Source organism: Heloderma suspectum, chromosome 3 (assembly GCF_057233095.1).
Source record: "Heloderma suspectum isolate Gila_16-S chromosome 3, 16-S_ref, whole genome shotgun sequence".
In the NCBI taxonomy this organism is placed as follows: domain Eukaryota; kingdom Metazoa; phylum Chordata; class Lepidosauria; order Squamata; family Helodermatidae; genus Heloderma; species Heloderma suspectum.
Window position 1 is genome coordinate 201,224,823 of NC_139460.1, and position 16,755 is coordinate 201,241,577.

At 39.1% G+C, this 16,755-nt stretch overlaps 1 protein-coding gene across 4 annotated transcripts in view; it reads right to left on the minus strand.

The window, feature by feature from the left end:
- Positions 1 to 16,755, minus strand: part of PARG (poly(ADP-ribose) glycohydrolase) — a 115,480-nt gene that overhangs the window by 35,873 nt on the left and 62,852 nt on the right. For all 4 annotated transcript variants that reach the window (XR_014789332.1, XM_084845298.1, XM_084845299.1 and 1 more), the window contains exons 10-12: positions 8,284 to 8,363; positions 5,370 to 5,430; positions 2,065 to 2,140 (exon numbers count right to left, since the gene is read on the minus strand). Coding sequence is in view for 3 of the 4 variants with exons in the window: in XM_084845298.1 (XP_084701424.1) it covers positions 2,065 to 2,140; positions 5,370 to 5,430; positions 8,284 to 8,363 (217 nt within the window). In the remaining variant the exon portion in view is untranslated. The remainder of the gene's footprint in view (positions 1 to 2,064; positions 2,141 to 5,369; positions 5,431 to 8,283; positions 8,364 to 16,755) is intronic.

Sequence of the window (16,755 nt, forward strand, 5' to 3'; positions counted from 1 at the left end):
GCTGGTAACTTCCCGATTAGACTACTGCAATGCACTTTATGTGGGGCTGCCCTTGAAGATGACTCGGGAGTTGCAGCTAGTGCAAAATGCAGCAGCTAGACTGCTGACCGGAACACCTCATAAAAATCACATAACACCAGTTTTAAAAGAATTGCACTGGCTGCCAATATGCTTCCGGTCAAGATTTTGGTGATGACATTTAAAGCCCTAAGTGGCTTGGGACCTCGATATTTGAGGGAGCGCTTCTCCCTATATATGCCTGCCCAAGAACTGAGATCTGTTGGAGGGGCCCTCTTCTGCGTCCCACCAGTACGAGACATACACTATGGTGGGACGTGGGAGAGGGCCTTCTCTGCTGTGGCACCCTGGTTGTGGAATGCCCTTCCCTTGGAAGCCTGATTGTTGCAGACATTGGTCTCGTTTCGGCACCACATGAAAACATGGCTTTTTACCAAAGCCTTTGAGGGCTAAATGCATTCCCTAGTACATTATTTTAACTGTTTTATTCTTTTACATTTTAACTTGTATTACCTTATTTAATGGTTTAATATGATTTTAGGTGTTTAAATTATTTATTGTTTTATACTGTTTAAATTGATTTTTTATCTGTATGCCGCCCTGAGATCTTAATGATACAGGGTGGGATAGACACGTTTTAAATAAATAAATAACACTTCTTTTTTCCATACTGATGCATTTTCTTAACACTGCAAAACAAATCATTTATCAAATACTTTTTATTATATTTAATTGCGTAGTCTTCATGTTTTACTGTGAATTACAATTGATTCCATCATTGGTATGAGCACCTCCTTCTCCTGTTTATATGCTGCATGACTGTTTTAGGTATATTGTTCTCACAATATGCCCAAAAGCTTGGTCCCAAAAAAGGGCAGGGAACAGTCATCTTATCTTCTCTATTAAGACTGCTCTAGTTAAGTGGTGGCTGCTAACTATTTTCTTTTCCTGAGGTTTCTAAAGCTTTATAGGCTGCTCCCCCAAGACACATCATAGATAAGCGTAATCCACAATATGTTTTTGGAGAATAGAGGTCCCACCCTTTCTACATTGCATAATATTTCCTGATCTACGTTACTCAGCCCCATTTGTTTCTAACAGGTCCAAAGGGTGATCACTGCAACATTTCGCTTTTTTATGCAAAAGTAAGAGACAGCAAGGTTACTAATGTATAATGTATTACTTGAGTTTAAGTTGATTTTATCCCATTAATGAAATAAATAAATAAATAATGGCCTATGTGAACAATCTTCTGGAATGTTCACCAAGGCAAGCCTCATTACAGTGAATAGGAGCCACACAAGAATACGGTGGTGATTTTGTACAGCTCTGACTTATTGTAATGGGGCTTGTGCAGGAAAATGTCCCAGAAGACTGCCCAAGACAACTGGACTGGTATAAATCCTACTACTTTGGCATCATGAGACAGTGGACTGGGTTTTAAATCTAAAAAGGACAATAAACAGAGTTATTAAACAAAAAGGTAACAAAACAAGTACATGCCACAGTACTTTACATAGCACTTCAAAATCAAGTTCCCTCTCAGCTTTTTTTAATGCCTGTAGATATGAAAGAGATAGAGTGCTTATCAGTTTATTTTAGCTGACTGGCTCTCAGTCCAAAACAATTCTACTAGCAGCAGACAAAGCTTCCTGAATTGGTCACCAGCTGGGGCACAATAACAACACTTCCAAAATAAAATTGGGAAAAAAAAGGAAGAAAATTGGCAGCCTGTCACTTTCATACCCTGGAAGCCCCTCTCCTGTCACTCTTCAATCTCTGTTTGACCTGAAGAACCTGGAGCTATACAGGTCTTATGATTGTCAATCAAAGGGTTTTTCAACAGAGCACAAATGTGGAAAACAAGGTGAACTGGAGACAACAGATAATGTTAGAGCTGTCAGAACAATCAATTCTGCTGTGTCTGTTATACCGCATAATGGTTTGCTACTTTCACACAACCTAGGGCACAACTGAATTAAATTGCCCAATAGACCAAAGTTTGGTACAAGGAAAGCACAAATCTATGTGTGAGTCTATTCTTACCTGTAGCATCCCATGCCCATTACTCTCAATAGTACCTTCATACGTGACGTGCAGTCTGGACATTTTTTTCTGAGTTCTGTAACCAAATCAGCACATACACACAGAAATGCAAAAACATGATAGTACTTTATAGAGAGAAAATGAATATTTACAAAGAAGAAATTTTAACATGCTTAATATTATAAGTAAAATGTCTGGTGCCAATGAATCTGTACAAAATCATAGTAATTTACAGTTCAATTCTAGAAGTTGCCACAGCAGAAAATAAGTACAAACGATGGCTCACACCTTCTGTTAATTCAGTACAGTAAATACAAACCATGTTGTTTGTTACCAGTGCAAAAAGTCAGCTTTAAACAGAGCACCATGTATTCTAGAGAGATAAATTAAACAGACAAAAGGCTCTTGTGTGTCTATGTGTGGGGTGGGGTGGGGGTGGCATGTAACACACCACTGTGCTGCACCAAAGGTTTGTGAAGCAGACCCTATGGTTTTAAAAGGTGTATTTTATTATTCTTGTTAAATACAGGTGAAACAAGGAGTCCCATGAGAGATGGGGAGGGGGAATATGAAGTTCCTTCCTTTATTTCTGCATTCCCACCATGCAAGGAATGAACAGCAGCTTTTGCTCTTTCACCATTTATGTACTCAGATGAAGCTCTAAAAATGCCCATTTACTGGCCCACCAAAAAACAAAACAAAAAACCAGCCATAAAAAGCACGTGCACTATCAGACTCAGATAGAATTCTTAATGAGGAATGAAAAATTGACATTTATACTGCTCAAGATCTAAAATCCAGATAGTCATGTCTATTTTATTTCTGCTGAAATAGGTCATTTAAATCCTTTTAGATTTAATCCAAAATGGCCCTGTTTTGCTCATTAAAAAGCAAAAAATAAACTTCATTCTAATGTGCAAAGATAGTCTGATATTTTTGATAATAATGTTAACCTGTTCGATTTAGTACCCATTTTGCATCCAGAAAGAAATTCTTATTCTGCATAAAGTGGTATTACTGGCATCTTATATTATTCTACAGTGAAATTAAATAGACCAAAGGACAAGTTTAATTTAAACTGCATTAGTTGCAGCCAAGTACTGTTTTACTGCTCCAAAAACACTTATTTTGGCCTAGCCTAAAAGAAGGTCCAAATGCTAACAGAAGAAACAGTTTTCATGAAGCAATTTTTGTGCAAAACTTGAGTGCATGGACATCAACTCAATCTTACGTTAGACATTTCCAGGGAACATTTTGTATGAAAAATAGCTTAACTTCACTTTCAAAGCATCTGTCTACTTAGGTTCACTCAGCTTAATAGAAAGCATATTATCATCCAATTATGAACATGTAGTTAGCTATCCAGAAACAGTTTTATCAGTTAGTGGCATATTTTGAAAACAAAATACAGCAACATGGTTTGTAACACCTGAGACTATTTCCATATACATAGTTAAAGCTGCAATCCTATACATACTTCTTTGGGAGTACCGCTTAGTTCAGTAAGGGCAGAAACCTATGCATGTTTAGACAGAAAAAAGTCCTAATACTCTCAGAATTTCCTAACCATGGTGTCTGTCTGTCTAAATATGTGTAGACTGCATCCTATGACTTTCTTTGAAGTAAAAATGTACAGGATCATGCTGCAAGAGTTTGAAGCTCATTGAAAACCACACCAAATCATCCATAAACATACAATAATGCTCAAGCATATAACCTATACTATAACTATCAAGCATATAGCCGGCTACAGGATATACGTTATGATAGTGTCAGCCCCGCACAATAAGACATAGAAAGTAGTAAAGGCCATATACTTTATTGGTCCTACTTCTAACTCTGGGCTTCAGAACTTCTCTTTCAGCAGAATGATAAGCTAACATGGCCAGGATGCATATGAAAAACAGGCAAGGTAAGCTAAAATACCTTTAGGTTTTTCATTCTTTCTTTCAAGAAGCTTTAACCTTGAAAGCTTGCAAACGTTCAGCAACAGAACATGGCCCAATATAACCAGCTGAGATTTCTCTGTTTAAAAATAATATCTCTTTCAGAACTAATTCTAGTATTTTCTAGAAGCTAGACTTTAAGATCACATTCTGCTCCAATCACTTTGAAAAAATGAACTTCTCAATGTATTTCATATTTACAGTTTTATCTCTACAACTGTGTTACAACTACAATGTTTTCTTGCACAAAAAATTGTCTCTTACAAATGGACTGTGACATCATTATCTCCAGAAACCCATCTCTTCGTAAGAGGCAGAACAAGATTACTCAAGCAATGAGCACCAGGGGAATGCAATGTCAATTCCCATCCTGAGTAATTACTCTCACTAAGAAATGGCTTCTGAAATGGCATCTCCTTTATGCCCTTTAGGGTCTGGATATCCATTTATCATGCAGTAACTAAAGGATATCTGAGAAATGGCAGAACTGAGAAATTTCTTTTATGCCATTTGCCAGATACAGCATAACATTTCTCATTCTGCTGTTTGGTAACAAATATACATTTGTCATCTTAGGTAAGCAAGAGACATAAGTAAATAAAAATGTAATTGTATGCTGATGCCAAATATGTGAACCAGATGCCTCAGGCAGGTAGGCACATGTGTATACATCTGTTTTTGGGCTCACAAAGGATATTATATCACCTTAACCACATGTAACCAACAGATCTATATCACAGACTTGTATAAGTTCAATTGCTAAAAATAGTGTGTGTTAAGAGATACAAGTGAAATTCAAGCTGAAATTCAAGCTATAGAGCAGTGCCTGATACATTGAGATAGATAGATAGATAGATAGATAGATAGATAGATAGATAGATATAGATACATTTTAAAATCTCAAGTAATCTCCCAAAGCCATTTTTAGCCAATGAAACTGGTATGGGTAAGTCATTCCATTTTTTGTGGTTTATAGTGAATGAGAGGTTTATGGTCATTGTGTCTGAACCATGTATACCTATGAGAAGTGAAGCTGCCCAGTGCTTCTGAGAATAAGTTACAATGAACCCAAAACATTCAGGAAGGTAGTCAGTGGCCCTGAGCAAACATCTAGCTATATATTTCACTAGCATAAATGCTGTGCCCAAGCTCTATGGATAAAGAAGTTTCTCTAATATTATTTTTTTTAATTAAGTATCCTTTCTTAATGAGATTGCCCTGACACCTAGGTTTCAGAATTTTATTGAAACCCCACTGAAGTTGGGATGAAATCTAAAAACTCATAAAATTACTGGATTTGGTTAAAATTGCCACTATCAAAATGAGGCCACTTCAAAAGAGACCTTTTTTTTAACCTACCTTTCCCAATCTGGAAATTCCTGTAGACACTGTCTTGTAAATGTTACCAGTCCGGTAGGTTCTATAAGCAAACAGACCCAAATAGGTACATGTTATTCATGGATGTTTTTAAATTATTGCATTTAATCTGGAGAATATGTGCTTTTAACTTACAAATGTGGATTAGACTGAGTTGTGTGTGCAGGGGGCTGTGGGGAAATCTGTTCCACTGATGGGTGCTGTTCTGCCAATGGGAGCTACTAGGCAAGGGGTACAGACCCTCAGGCCAAGGGGCCAAATCTGGCCCTCTGGGATTCCCTCAATGGCCATGCCCGCTTCCCCGGCCCAGGCCCCATCCCCTTTCCCCCAACCGTTGATCGTTCCCTGCTTTTCAACCTTCCCCTCCCCCCATTTTAAAAGGCTGAAATGCCTCTACTTAGTTACTGACAGTAAGATCTTCAAGCTAAAATATGCTGGTATTTTGATCCCAACCCTTTTGACTTTGCTCCCCTCCCCCCCCCCCCGCCTTGCTGGAATGTGGCCTCTGAAAGCTGCTCCAAAATGGAATTTGACCCTCAAGCTGAAAGAACCCCTGCATTAGTTGGATATAACCATAACAGTGTCAATGCAATTAAGGTTGTAATTCTATGTACACTTTCCTGGAAGTAAGCACCATGGAACACAGTGGCCTTCTGAATAAACATAAATAGGACTGCACTCAAAAGCATGTATCAAGACTATTTTATTCCACTGGAAAGGATTCATTTCTTGTGCTTTGCTACAGTTTAGCTGATTGATTCAATAAACTAGTACATGAAGAAAGTGACAATGCAATATCCTGGCAAAGGACTTTATGGGAAATATTTAAAGAATCCTGTTGCCCTATCAGAAGGTATAAGGGATTCAGGAGGCATGATGGAAGCGTTGTATATGACAATTGCCATATTAGGAGATAATGTTTCACAAATTAACTATTCACCTACTGAAAACAGTGGTTTTCAGTGACTCAGGATATTGTCACAAGCAACTTCATTACCCTTTCTAATAATAAGTTTTGGAATAGGATATTTAATTTCGAGGATGAATTATTACCAATTTTTTCATCCATTAAGCTGAGAAAAGTTCTATTTTGTCTTCTTGTAAGGAGGTTACAAGTTACTGAGTACTAAGTGAATTGTCCTGTCGTTGCCATGAAAGAAACATTTCTTTTAAAGTGGAGATTAAAAAATGGCGAGATACATATTAAGATTGTATCTGGATATTATCAAAACTTCAACAGTACACCAAGGCAGGATACCCCCACTGTAAGATACAACATGAGGAGACGTGAGCTTACTGTTTTTGCAGGGAGCCACATGTGTTCTAACAACTGGTTCCAACCCAATTACTGGCCTGCTTTTGTCAATCCCAGGTCACCTAGATATAGGTACTCCAATATATACGTGTGTGTGTGTGTATACAGATGTAACGGTAGATGCATACAGGTGTGGATCCAGACATCTGCCCATATAACAGGGTTGATGGAAGCTGACTTTCCTACCACCTCTCCTCATTAGCTTCCAGAGCTCCCCGCAAAATGGTTCCCCAAGGGTCGGGGACCCAGCTGAGTGGGGTGGGCTGTGGCACGGGGGCTAAGAGGGAAAGGAGAGATGGTGGAGGCATCTTCGGCTCCACTCATACCATCTCAATTCCAGTAACACTAATTGTCATATACTCCACTAAGTATCTTGTCACGTACATATGGAAGTGACTCACTGCACGGATAACCGAAGCAAAGCTATTCCTGCCTAGGTAGGGTCACAGCTGGCACACCAGTTCTTTTATGAAAGATATGTTCAGACTTCTGTTAACTCCCCCTAAGGAGAAGTGCAATCCTTCTCAGAAGGGCAACCAAGACAGTTCCGGTAACAAAACCAAGCCTAAAGCTTGACTGAAATGGATCTTTAAAATCTGCTTATCTAAGAGCACTTGAAGTTGACTGACTCAAGCACCTTGCCCAGGAAAGGGATGGTAGCTACCAGCTGATGGCTGTTGAAAGTCTTCTGGGTCCAAAGAAGTTTTTTTTCAGGAGCAGTCATACCACAGCCATTTTAAAAAGGTACCTGGGACTGCACCCTCTCTCAAGAAGGCATTTACTGTCTCTTGGACCTAACCAGTCATCCCCTCCCTGGTAGTTGTAATAAGCCGAGAAAGGCAAGACTCAAGCATACAAGTGGTTGACCCAACTTGGCCAAGCACCTTGTATATACTGTATCTCCTTAAGCCTAAAACCTGGAAGTCATCCAATAATATAGGATTAAATGGCACCATGGTTACTTCTACTGATCGACCTACTTTAATTATACTATCCAGATTGTTGCAGATGCAAGCAATTTTTTCCTCAAAGTGTCTTGCAAAAATGTCAAAACATGCTGCTGATGGTTCCTCCATATCTCATACTGGGACACACTACAAAAGACCTCCAAACAATCGGAAAAGCTCTGAGGATGAGAACTGTAAGAATACAATGGTGGAAGGGTTTATGGGATTCTTGTCACTATTTTAGTGGTGGGTGGGTATGATCTACCTCACAGGGCCAGGAAGTCCATGTTTTTTAAAAAAAAATCCATATTTTTTACGTTCTTCCTGTAATAAGGGACTGCATGAGCTGAAGGCCCACCCTATTTCTCAGCCCAGATAAAATCCTTAGGGCCAAAATTATGTCTGATCATGTCCTTTGCTGAGCTCTATCTTTACATTACAGTTTTATCCTGCTATCTATTGCCATACATGTTATTATACAGGGCCTAACAAGTTTTAGGTGCTTAATAAGTAATAAGTAATAAGTAATAATAAGTAATAAGTAATAACATTTAACATAAATCTGTTCATTGGTGAGGCAGAACTACATAATGCATGGCATACAAAGACTACTAGATTAACAAGACATTTTTACTTTTCTCTGTGACTCTTCTGAAGTAACAGAAAAGGGTTTTCAGTTTCTCAGGCTTCCTTGGTGAACGGCCTTCAAACAACCTAAGAAAAGCAGAAAGTGGAGATGATTAATGGGAAGTCTGTAACTAAATGGAAGCAAGAAGTAGTAACCAAATTAACAGGTCAATTAGTTGTAGCAACACCTCAAATGTGAATGTTAAGACAGCAAATCTGAGTAAACGTGAGTTAAAGACAGTCCAGTATTAGCTCTGCGCATATCAGCTCTTCACATATCAAAGAAATTAACATTTCTTACATGTTCTAAAAGCCAGAAATGGCCCAGGACACAAACCGAACAGGTTCGGACGACATGCTGCGGCTCATCGTAGGTTATTTTAAGAATGATGAGCTACAGTGCCAGCCGGCATCAATTTTCATATGCCAACTCCTGTTGTCGTGTTGTGCGAACCTGGAAAGCATGGGTTATGCGAGGGTTGTTTAGTCCTTGCATAACCCACAGTTGTCAGGTTCGCACATGAAAACCCACAAGTGGGGGTTGCATATTCAAAATGGTGACCACATGCCAGCCTCACCATGGGTTGCTCACAATGGGCTGTTGTGTTATGTGAACAGCCCCGCTGTCTTTACACTGTAATATATTTGATATAATACACTAAAATGTGTGAGTATTTCTCATGGAACAGTCAGATAACTGTTGAACGTTAATTATTATTTGCCTGCTATTTTCCTGGGTTGAATTACAACCACTAAGTTCGACTCCTTTACCTTCCATGCTCGGGGAAAAGTTGTAATTTTCCTGTTCATGGAAGAGAAGTTATGGTCTCACCTGAATTAGCTCTTCAGACATTATAATGCTCATATTAGTAGGGCAGTTGTGTGTGTATGGCTAGCCAGCTACAGTGACATCTGCACTGGTTTTAATGGTAAATCACGCAGAATCTAATTTTTGAATATCTCAAGAACTATCTACATCCCCTCAAGACAAAAATTGTTTTTATTGACTTACACTGTGATGGCTATGTTAGGGAGGAAAAATAGATTCCATCCTTCAGACATTTCACTGCATGTGAACCAGTCCCAATTCCTTTTATTCACTGCTTTTTAAAGCTTTACAAAAACCACACACTAACATTATCTAGGGATTCTTAGACGAAATCCTTTATGAGAGTCAATATAATAGACATCCTCTATTTTTAGCTATTAAGAGAGAACGTACTTTTACATTAAATTTTTTTTTACTGTGTCATCCACCTTCCAGCAACCTGCACTTATATTGCTTAATCTGATTTTGTATGAAACGAAAATCATCTTTATGGGTAACACATAATGCAATTTGCCTGGAGGGAAAAACTGGGGGACTTCAGAAGCAGGATGCCTCTAGTAACATGTTCACTAAAAGATGTCAGATATGGTAGAAGACCTTTGAGAATGCAATCTCATTTTTAAAAAACTATTCTTGAAATACTGGAATGTTAACTGGAAATGGAAAGTGATGTAATAGCATCCAGCTAATACCATTTGGTAGAAAGGCAGACCAGCTTTTATGCAACCCCCTCGCCCCTGCCCCCCACAGACACCTCCAGGCAAAGTCAGTTTTCTAGTACTGAAATGTATTTAGTGTGTTTGTAAAACCTGACTTACATGAAAACTATGTGATGAAAAAAAATTCAAACTTAAAACATTAATTTTATTTAGAAATATTTATTCAATCAAGGCAGCAACTAAAAGAGAAAAAAGTGAGCTTGCAGTTCAGCTGACCTTGGAAGTAACTGTACAATGCTTATAGGGAAAAGAAATATTATTTGGATTATTTTCAACCTAAAACCTTTTAGCTGTGCCGAGCTTAGTGTGGTTAACATTATGGCCTGGTTCACATACCCAGAGTATGGGTTGAGTATGGGTTGTTGTTGAATCATGGGTTGTCGTTGAATTGTGGGTTGTCATTACATGTGAACCCTTCACTATGGGTTAACAACAATGGGTTGTAAACCATGAACCACCAAAGAAGAAAACCCATGGTTTGTTGTTGGGTTATGAACACACACACACACACACACTACTTATGGTGGGGGTGGGAGAGAACTGTAAAGAGTGAGGTCAAAAGGAAATTAAATGTAGAAAATACTGACAGGGACAAGCAAAATATTAATATTCAAAATGAGTTGCTGCTGATAATAATACAAACATCCTGGCATTAGGTAAGCCAAACAACATATGTAGTGCGATAAAAAAATCCTTTATCCTGATTCAAGCCTCTGGTGATACATTTGAAACTGTTGATAGATTCTAATTCAGTAGTCATGATGGGAGTTGTAGTCCAACACATATGGAGAGCATCATGCTGGGGAAGGCTGGGCTAGCCACTAAGAATATGAACTGAAACATTTAAAATTGTTCTAACGATGGAAAAAAGAAGGCAACATGAAAATCACCTTAGATATTAGTGGTTTCAGCAGAAGTCTAACACAAGACACTGGTTTAACATTAAAATCTCACTGAAGCCAAATTGTTTGCATAACATTAAAAAGAATGAGGCAGGAGGACAGTCATAATAGTTTTAAAAGGGTAGGTTGAGCTATGGTTGTTGTGGAGGTTGTGTATGTTTTATCTCACTTTCTCAACCCATGCCTCAGCCAATGCAGTTCCCTGCTTAGCATTCAGATAATCAATTTACTAATATAAGAACCTAGCAGAAAAAAACATCTTTTAAAAGATTCATCTAATTATAGAGCAGTGTAAGTAAAAGTCAAAGCTCAGCAAGCCCAGTTTTACATTATAGTAATTGATAAATTACTTGCAGTTGCATATTTCCCTCCAGTAAGCCACTTTTGCCCAGTGCAAGAAGCTCTGTCAAACTGCCACATAGCTGCTTCAATTTAAGAGAGAAAGATGTAAAACTTTGAAACGACTGCCCATTGCGACAATCTTTTACCTTCTGCATTTGAATAAATGCAGTAGCAGTATTAATCAAGCTTGATATAGATATTTAAGTATTCTGAAATAATACAGAGATGAGAAAGCACACTAGAAGTCTTCAACAGGCATAATCTAAGGAACGCAACAACAGAATGTCCAGCTACTGCTTTAGTTTGGGTTCAGTTCTGATTATGTTTTGAATACAGTGCTCCTGCTGTTGACTGGATTTGTTGCTTGATCCTTCATTTATTCATCTGCTTGCTGGGATATTATGTTTTATGCTTCTGGTGGTTATTGTTTCTATTGTTGGTTTATGTTTTGAGTATTGTGTCTTGATTATGTGTTCTGTTAGCCACTTTGAGTGGCTATTATGCTTTTCTCTTTGGTCTGTTGACCACAATAAAAAGAAAACAAACTTTGCATTTCAAAAGGAAAATTTACGAAGGAAATGTTTTTCCAAAGGAAAGCAAAGCATTTTTAAAAACAGTTTTTAAAAATGTTATCAGTTTCCAGCCAAAGTTTGTAATATTCCAGTGTGTATCCATAACCTATTTGTTGTATATAAATTATTCACTTTATAGACAATATGGGAAAAGGATGTAATCATGTGTGATTCCCCCTTCTCCACCCCTCTCCCAGCAATGAAGTTTGCGCTTATCAGATTTTTGCTTGTAGCGGTGCTGTAAGTACAGGGTTGCCCTTTTGGTCTCCACAAGATTTAATAACGCATAAAACATCCTTATAAGTCCTATTAGTCTTCCCCTGTCCCAAACTGAACCACTGTGTGAAGCCTAAAAATAAGGTACATAGTTTCTAATGAAGTACCTGGTGTCTAAAATGGCTGCTAATCAGCTGAGCGAACAAACCATGGATAACCCCAACTCCTTTGTAATTCTTATAACTCTCCTTTAAGGATTAACTTACTCTCCCCTTTAAAAGCCATCTTTCTGTGTTGACTCCAATTGCCTCAAGCTATTCAGTGGGCACAGACAAAGCATTAGTTGGCCTGTCATTCAGTTATGCTCATAGCACTTTTAACCATGGATCTCTGCAACACCATTTAAAGGTGTTCAGTCTGTATTATAGGGAAATTGTCCATATATTAGTGTTAAGGGAAAACCAGATCCCAGAAAGCTTTAAGAACAGTCTGAAAATAGTTTCCACAAAATAACCTTTCCCCTCTATTTGGGGGAAAAATATATTCAAATGCTAAATTTAGGGCAAGTGAAAAGGGCTTATATCTGTATACCCCATGGGCTGGATCCAAACTTATTAGAGCAGACCCATTGAAATCAATGGGATTCCAGCTAGTCACGATAACTTAAGTCCCACTGATATCAATGGGTCTACTATAATATGACTAAGTCTGGCTCCATCTCTATATTAGCAACAAAAGACAGATTTTAGGAGTCATTTTTCAACTACGTAGTAGTACTCCCCATGCCCCCGCTAAAATTTAAGCAGTGCCTTTCACATCCAGCAGTGAATTAGACATTCAATTGAGCATGAAGTGGATGTTTACAGTTTCCTATTTTTACAAAATAACGTGAGAATTTTCCACTACTCAATTAGATGTGCTTTCTGATGAGAAAGCCTCAGAGCAGCTTCAAAACAATGTCGCACACAAATCACTGTGGAAAGCAAACTCTTGGTTATGGCTACAAGTCTTTCAAGTAAATGAGCTTCAATTTCTCTATTTACATAGAAAGTAGCTTAGAGATTATGGATTCCCATGGCTTAAAACTTAAAGAACACACCTCAGCCATTTAACCTCACAGGCAATTAATTATCTTGTCATATTTATTGCAGTCATTTATTGCATATTTATTGTCAAGTGTAACATCACCTCCATGCAACAAAAATGGTATTGTTTTATCTAAAGGTGAGTTATTTCATGTGCTTACCCCATCACAGTCACCACCCCCCATGTGCATTAGCCCATACTACATACTGATGCTCAAATTGCCAACACAATACCACTAGAAAGCAACCTACCTTACCTGTGGTTTTCTAATGGTTGTTAACATCACATGCACTTGAATGTGAGCAAGTACATCCATGCATGATATGGGCGCACATGCACAGGTAAAAAAACAGCACAGGCAGTAAGCATGTTGGATTCTTCACATACTGTAAATTTGGAATGGGACGAAAGACTGGGTTGGTTGGTATATTGTTCATAAAATAAATAAAATCAAGCCATGTGAAAAACCACGTTATTACTTTTCCACCCCACAGAGTACCAATTCCACCATCATTATATAAGCCCATATATAAAACTATATTCATTTCTGTATCTTAATATTATAAAATCACATAGAAATGAATCAAATGCTTCATAGTTAGTTTCCCTGATGACATGGATAGGTGATGTCCAAGAGAATGAAGACATAAAGGGCCTGTACAAAAGGGAGTACTGTGGGGCAAAGATAGCTGGCAAGGGGAAGGGTGGATTATAAAGATGGGTCCCACCGGCTGTGTAGGTCTAGCAAGGATTGGTGTTTTGTGTGCAAATAGGCGGCAACAGGGTGGGGGAGGGATATGGCTATTATGAAGTTCCAGATGAGTAACTGTGTGCCATAATGTAATCCTTAGTCACCAACAACCCTGAGGCAGAGGACGAATACATACACATGTGCATGTATGCAGGCCTTATTTCATGAGTGGGCAACCCACGGACCACATGCAGCCCTTGGAGGTCACCTGTGTGGCCCACTGAGGGTGCTCTGGCCCCTCAGTTCCCTCCACCACACTGCTGCTGCCAACCAATTCTGCTGAGAAACAGGGTATGCATGGATGGCTTTTCTTGCGTATCTTGTTCCCACCCACCCCCACGCGACCCTGGATCAAGATTGTTGGGGAGGATGGAGAGGCTTCAACCTCCGTCTCAGCAATCATAAGGGGGTGGGGGTTTAAAGCCTCTCTTCCCCACCCCCAGCAACTCTGTGTGTTTGAAAGTCTAATGCGTGTCATGGCTCACCTGCCAGCTCTGTCCACTTATGCAGCCCCCAAAGGGTTCCACAGAGGCCAATGCAGCCCCCACAACAGCAAAGGTTTGCCCACCCCTGCCTTAATCAAAAGATTTATATATCATCCTTCAGTGAAGTTTCCAGGATGTTAATGAAGAGCGTACCCACATACCCGAATCTCACCTGAGACCCAGACTGAGTGGGAGCAAGCGTACAGCCCATCCTGAAGACCCAAACTAAGACCCTTCAAAAAGATGCCTAAATTCTCTGCTTTGCTGAATAACAGTTATACATTTTCATGACTGAGGAGACAGAAGGTGCACTTGGAGGCCACCAAGCATCACTGGAAAGCCTTCAAAACCAGGAATCAGAATCTATCTTTAAAAATCCTACCACTACACACCTGAGGGGCAGGGCTTGCTCCGCTATTTCAGAGAGCAGTTGCTCTGGTCTTTGTAAGGTGGGCAGGTATATTGAGGTTATGGGACAGCAGCACCTAGGCCATATTATGCCACACACTAGTGACCTTTGCTACTATGTTGGCTATCCCTGGGAGTTATCCCATGACCTGAAGGATCTACCACTGAATACTTGGAGCTAGTTGCCCCTTATTCCAGGTAGGCTTCCCCTTAGACCTCTTCCAGAACCCCAAAAGCTCTCAGCCCAGCCATAACAAGACCCTGAGTTAGCCCGGTGCAGCATAAAGAGCACCTTAAAAACTAAATGTCATTTTGGCCTGAGCTTTTGTGGCTTACAGCCTATTTATCCATCACTTTCATAGGCTAAAGCTGAAACCACAATAAATGTTGTCTATAAAGAACCACAAGATACTGTCATTCTTATTCCAAGTTGTGACTAGTACATAAAATTAATATAATTCGGCTTCTACCTTCTTCAGCTACTCTGCTATCTCCAAGGCAGGTCTTCAAACCAGCTTTAAGTCTAACCATATTGACTCCTGAAAACATTCAGGTGTTGGAAACTGACTTATGTGTAGGGGGTAACTAGAGCAAATTTTTAAAAAATATAATATGGAGCCCTATTCCCTAATCAGATTAGCTCAAATAGATGAAAAAATTAACTCCACAGAGAATACTCATTAATGTTATCAAATTGATGTTTATGGTAAGAGAGAATTACATTATAGCTAAATCAGATTACCATTTCCCTGTATAAACACAATACGCAGCATAATAATTTCCTTTCTTAAAACCATTCCATAAAGACACATATATCTTAACCAGTGTATATTTTCCCCATCTTAATTTTTTAAATGAAATTCACAAACCTTCCTTGTTGGCACTAAGATGATGTCAGGGGTTACAGAAGTGTTGCTACTATTTCAACTGCTAGCTTTAACAAAAGAAGCATACTCCGGTTTAAGCTGAAATCTTTGTGTGTAAATTCATATTCAAAATTGTGTTCCAAAAAAAGAAAAGGTATTTTCTATCTTATATGAATTTAATATTATTTATGAAACAGAAAAATGATTGGCCCCAGGAAGGGTAGGTGAGGGCAACAGCTCTTCCTTCAAGGTTGGGTGTTTTTGATCCTTTATCAGTGGGGAAGGAAGAAGAGAAAGAGTTGCAGTAATTATTATTTTATTATTTATTACATTTCTATACTGCCCCGAAGCAAAAGCTCTCTGGGTGGTTTACAAAGATTAAAGATTATACACCTGCTGACCCCAGAATGTGTCTTATTATAACCAAACTTCTCTTGGTCTGGAGAAGTTTGCCTACTAAAGTAGCACATATTACTAACTGAAGTAGTACAAGTGCTCCATCTCTCATACTCAGAGGCATAAGCGTACTCTTTTCTTCTTGCTTACATACATAGACACTTATATGCAATCTCTGTACAATCATAAGAACATAAGAAGAGCCATGCTGGATCAGACCAAGGGTCCATCTAGTCCAGCATTCTGTTCACACAGTGGCCAACCAGCTGTTGAACAGGAAACCACAAGCAGGGCATGAGCACAACAGCTCCCTCCCAACCATGTTCCCCAGCAACTGGTGTACATAGGCTCACTGCCTCTGGTACTGGAGGTAACACATAGCTATCAAGACTACTAACCACTGACAGCCTTTTCCTCCAGGAATTTGTCCAACCCCCTTTTAAACCCATCCAAATTGGTGGTCATCACTACATCTTGTGGTAGTGAATTCCATAGTTTAACTATGCGCTGTGTGAAGAAGTACTTCCTTTGATCTGTCCTGAATCTCCCACCAATCAGCTTCATAGGATGACCCTGGGTTTTAGTATTTTCAGAGAGGGAGAAAAATGTCTCCTATCCACATTCTCCACACCATGCATAATTTTGTACACCTCTATCATGTCTCCCCTTATCCTCCTTTTTCCAAGCTAAACAATCCCAGCTGTTGTAACCTTCTCTCATAAGGGAGATGCTCTAGTCCCTTGATCATTTTAGTTGACTTTTCTGCACTTTTTCCAGCTCTACAAAATCTTTTTTTAGGTGTGGTGACCAGAACTGGACACAGTATTCCAAGTGTGGTCACACCATAGATTTGTATAGGGGCAGCATGACATTGGCAGTTTTATTCCCAGTTCCTTTTCTAATTATG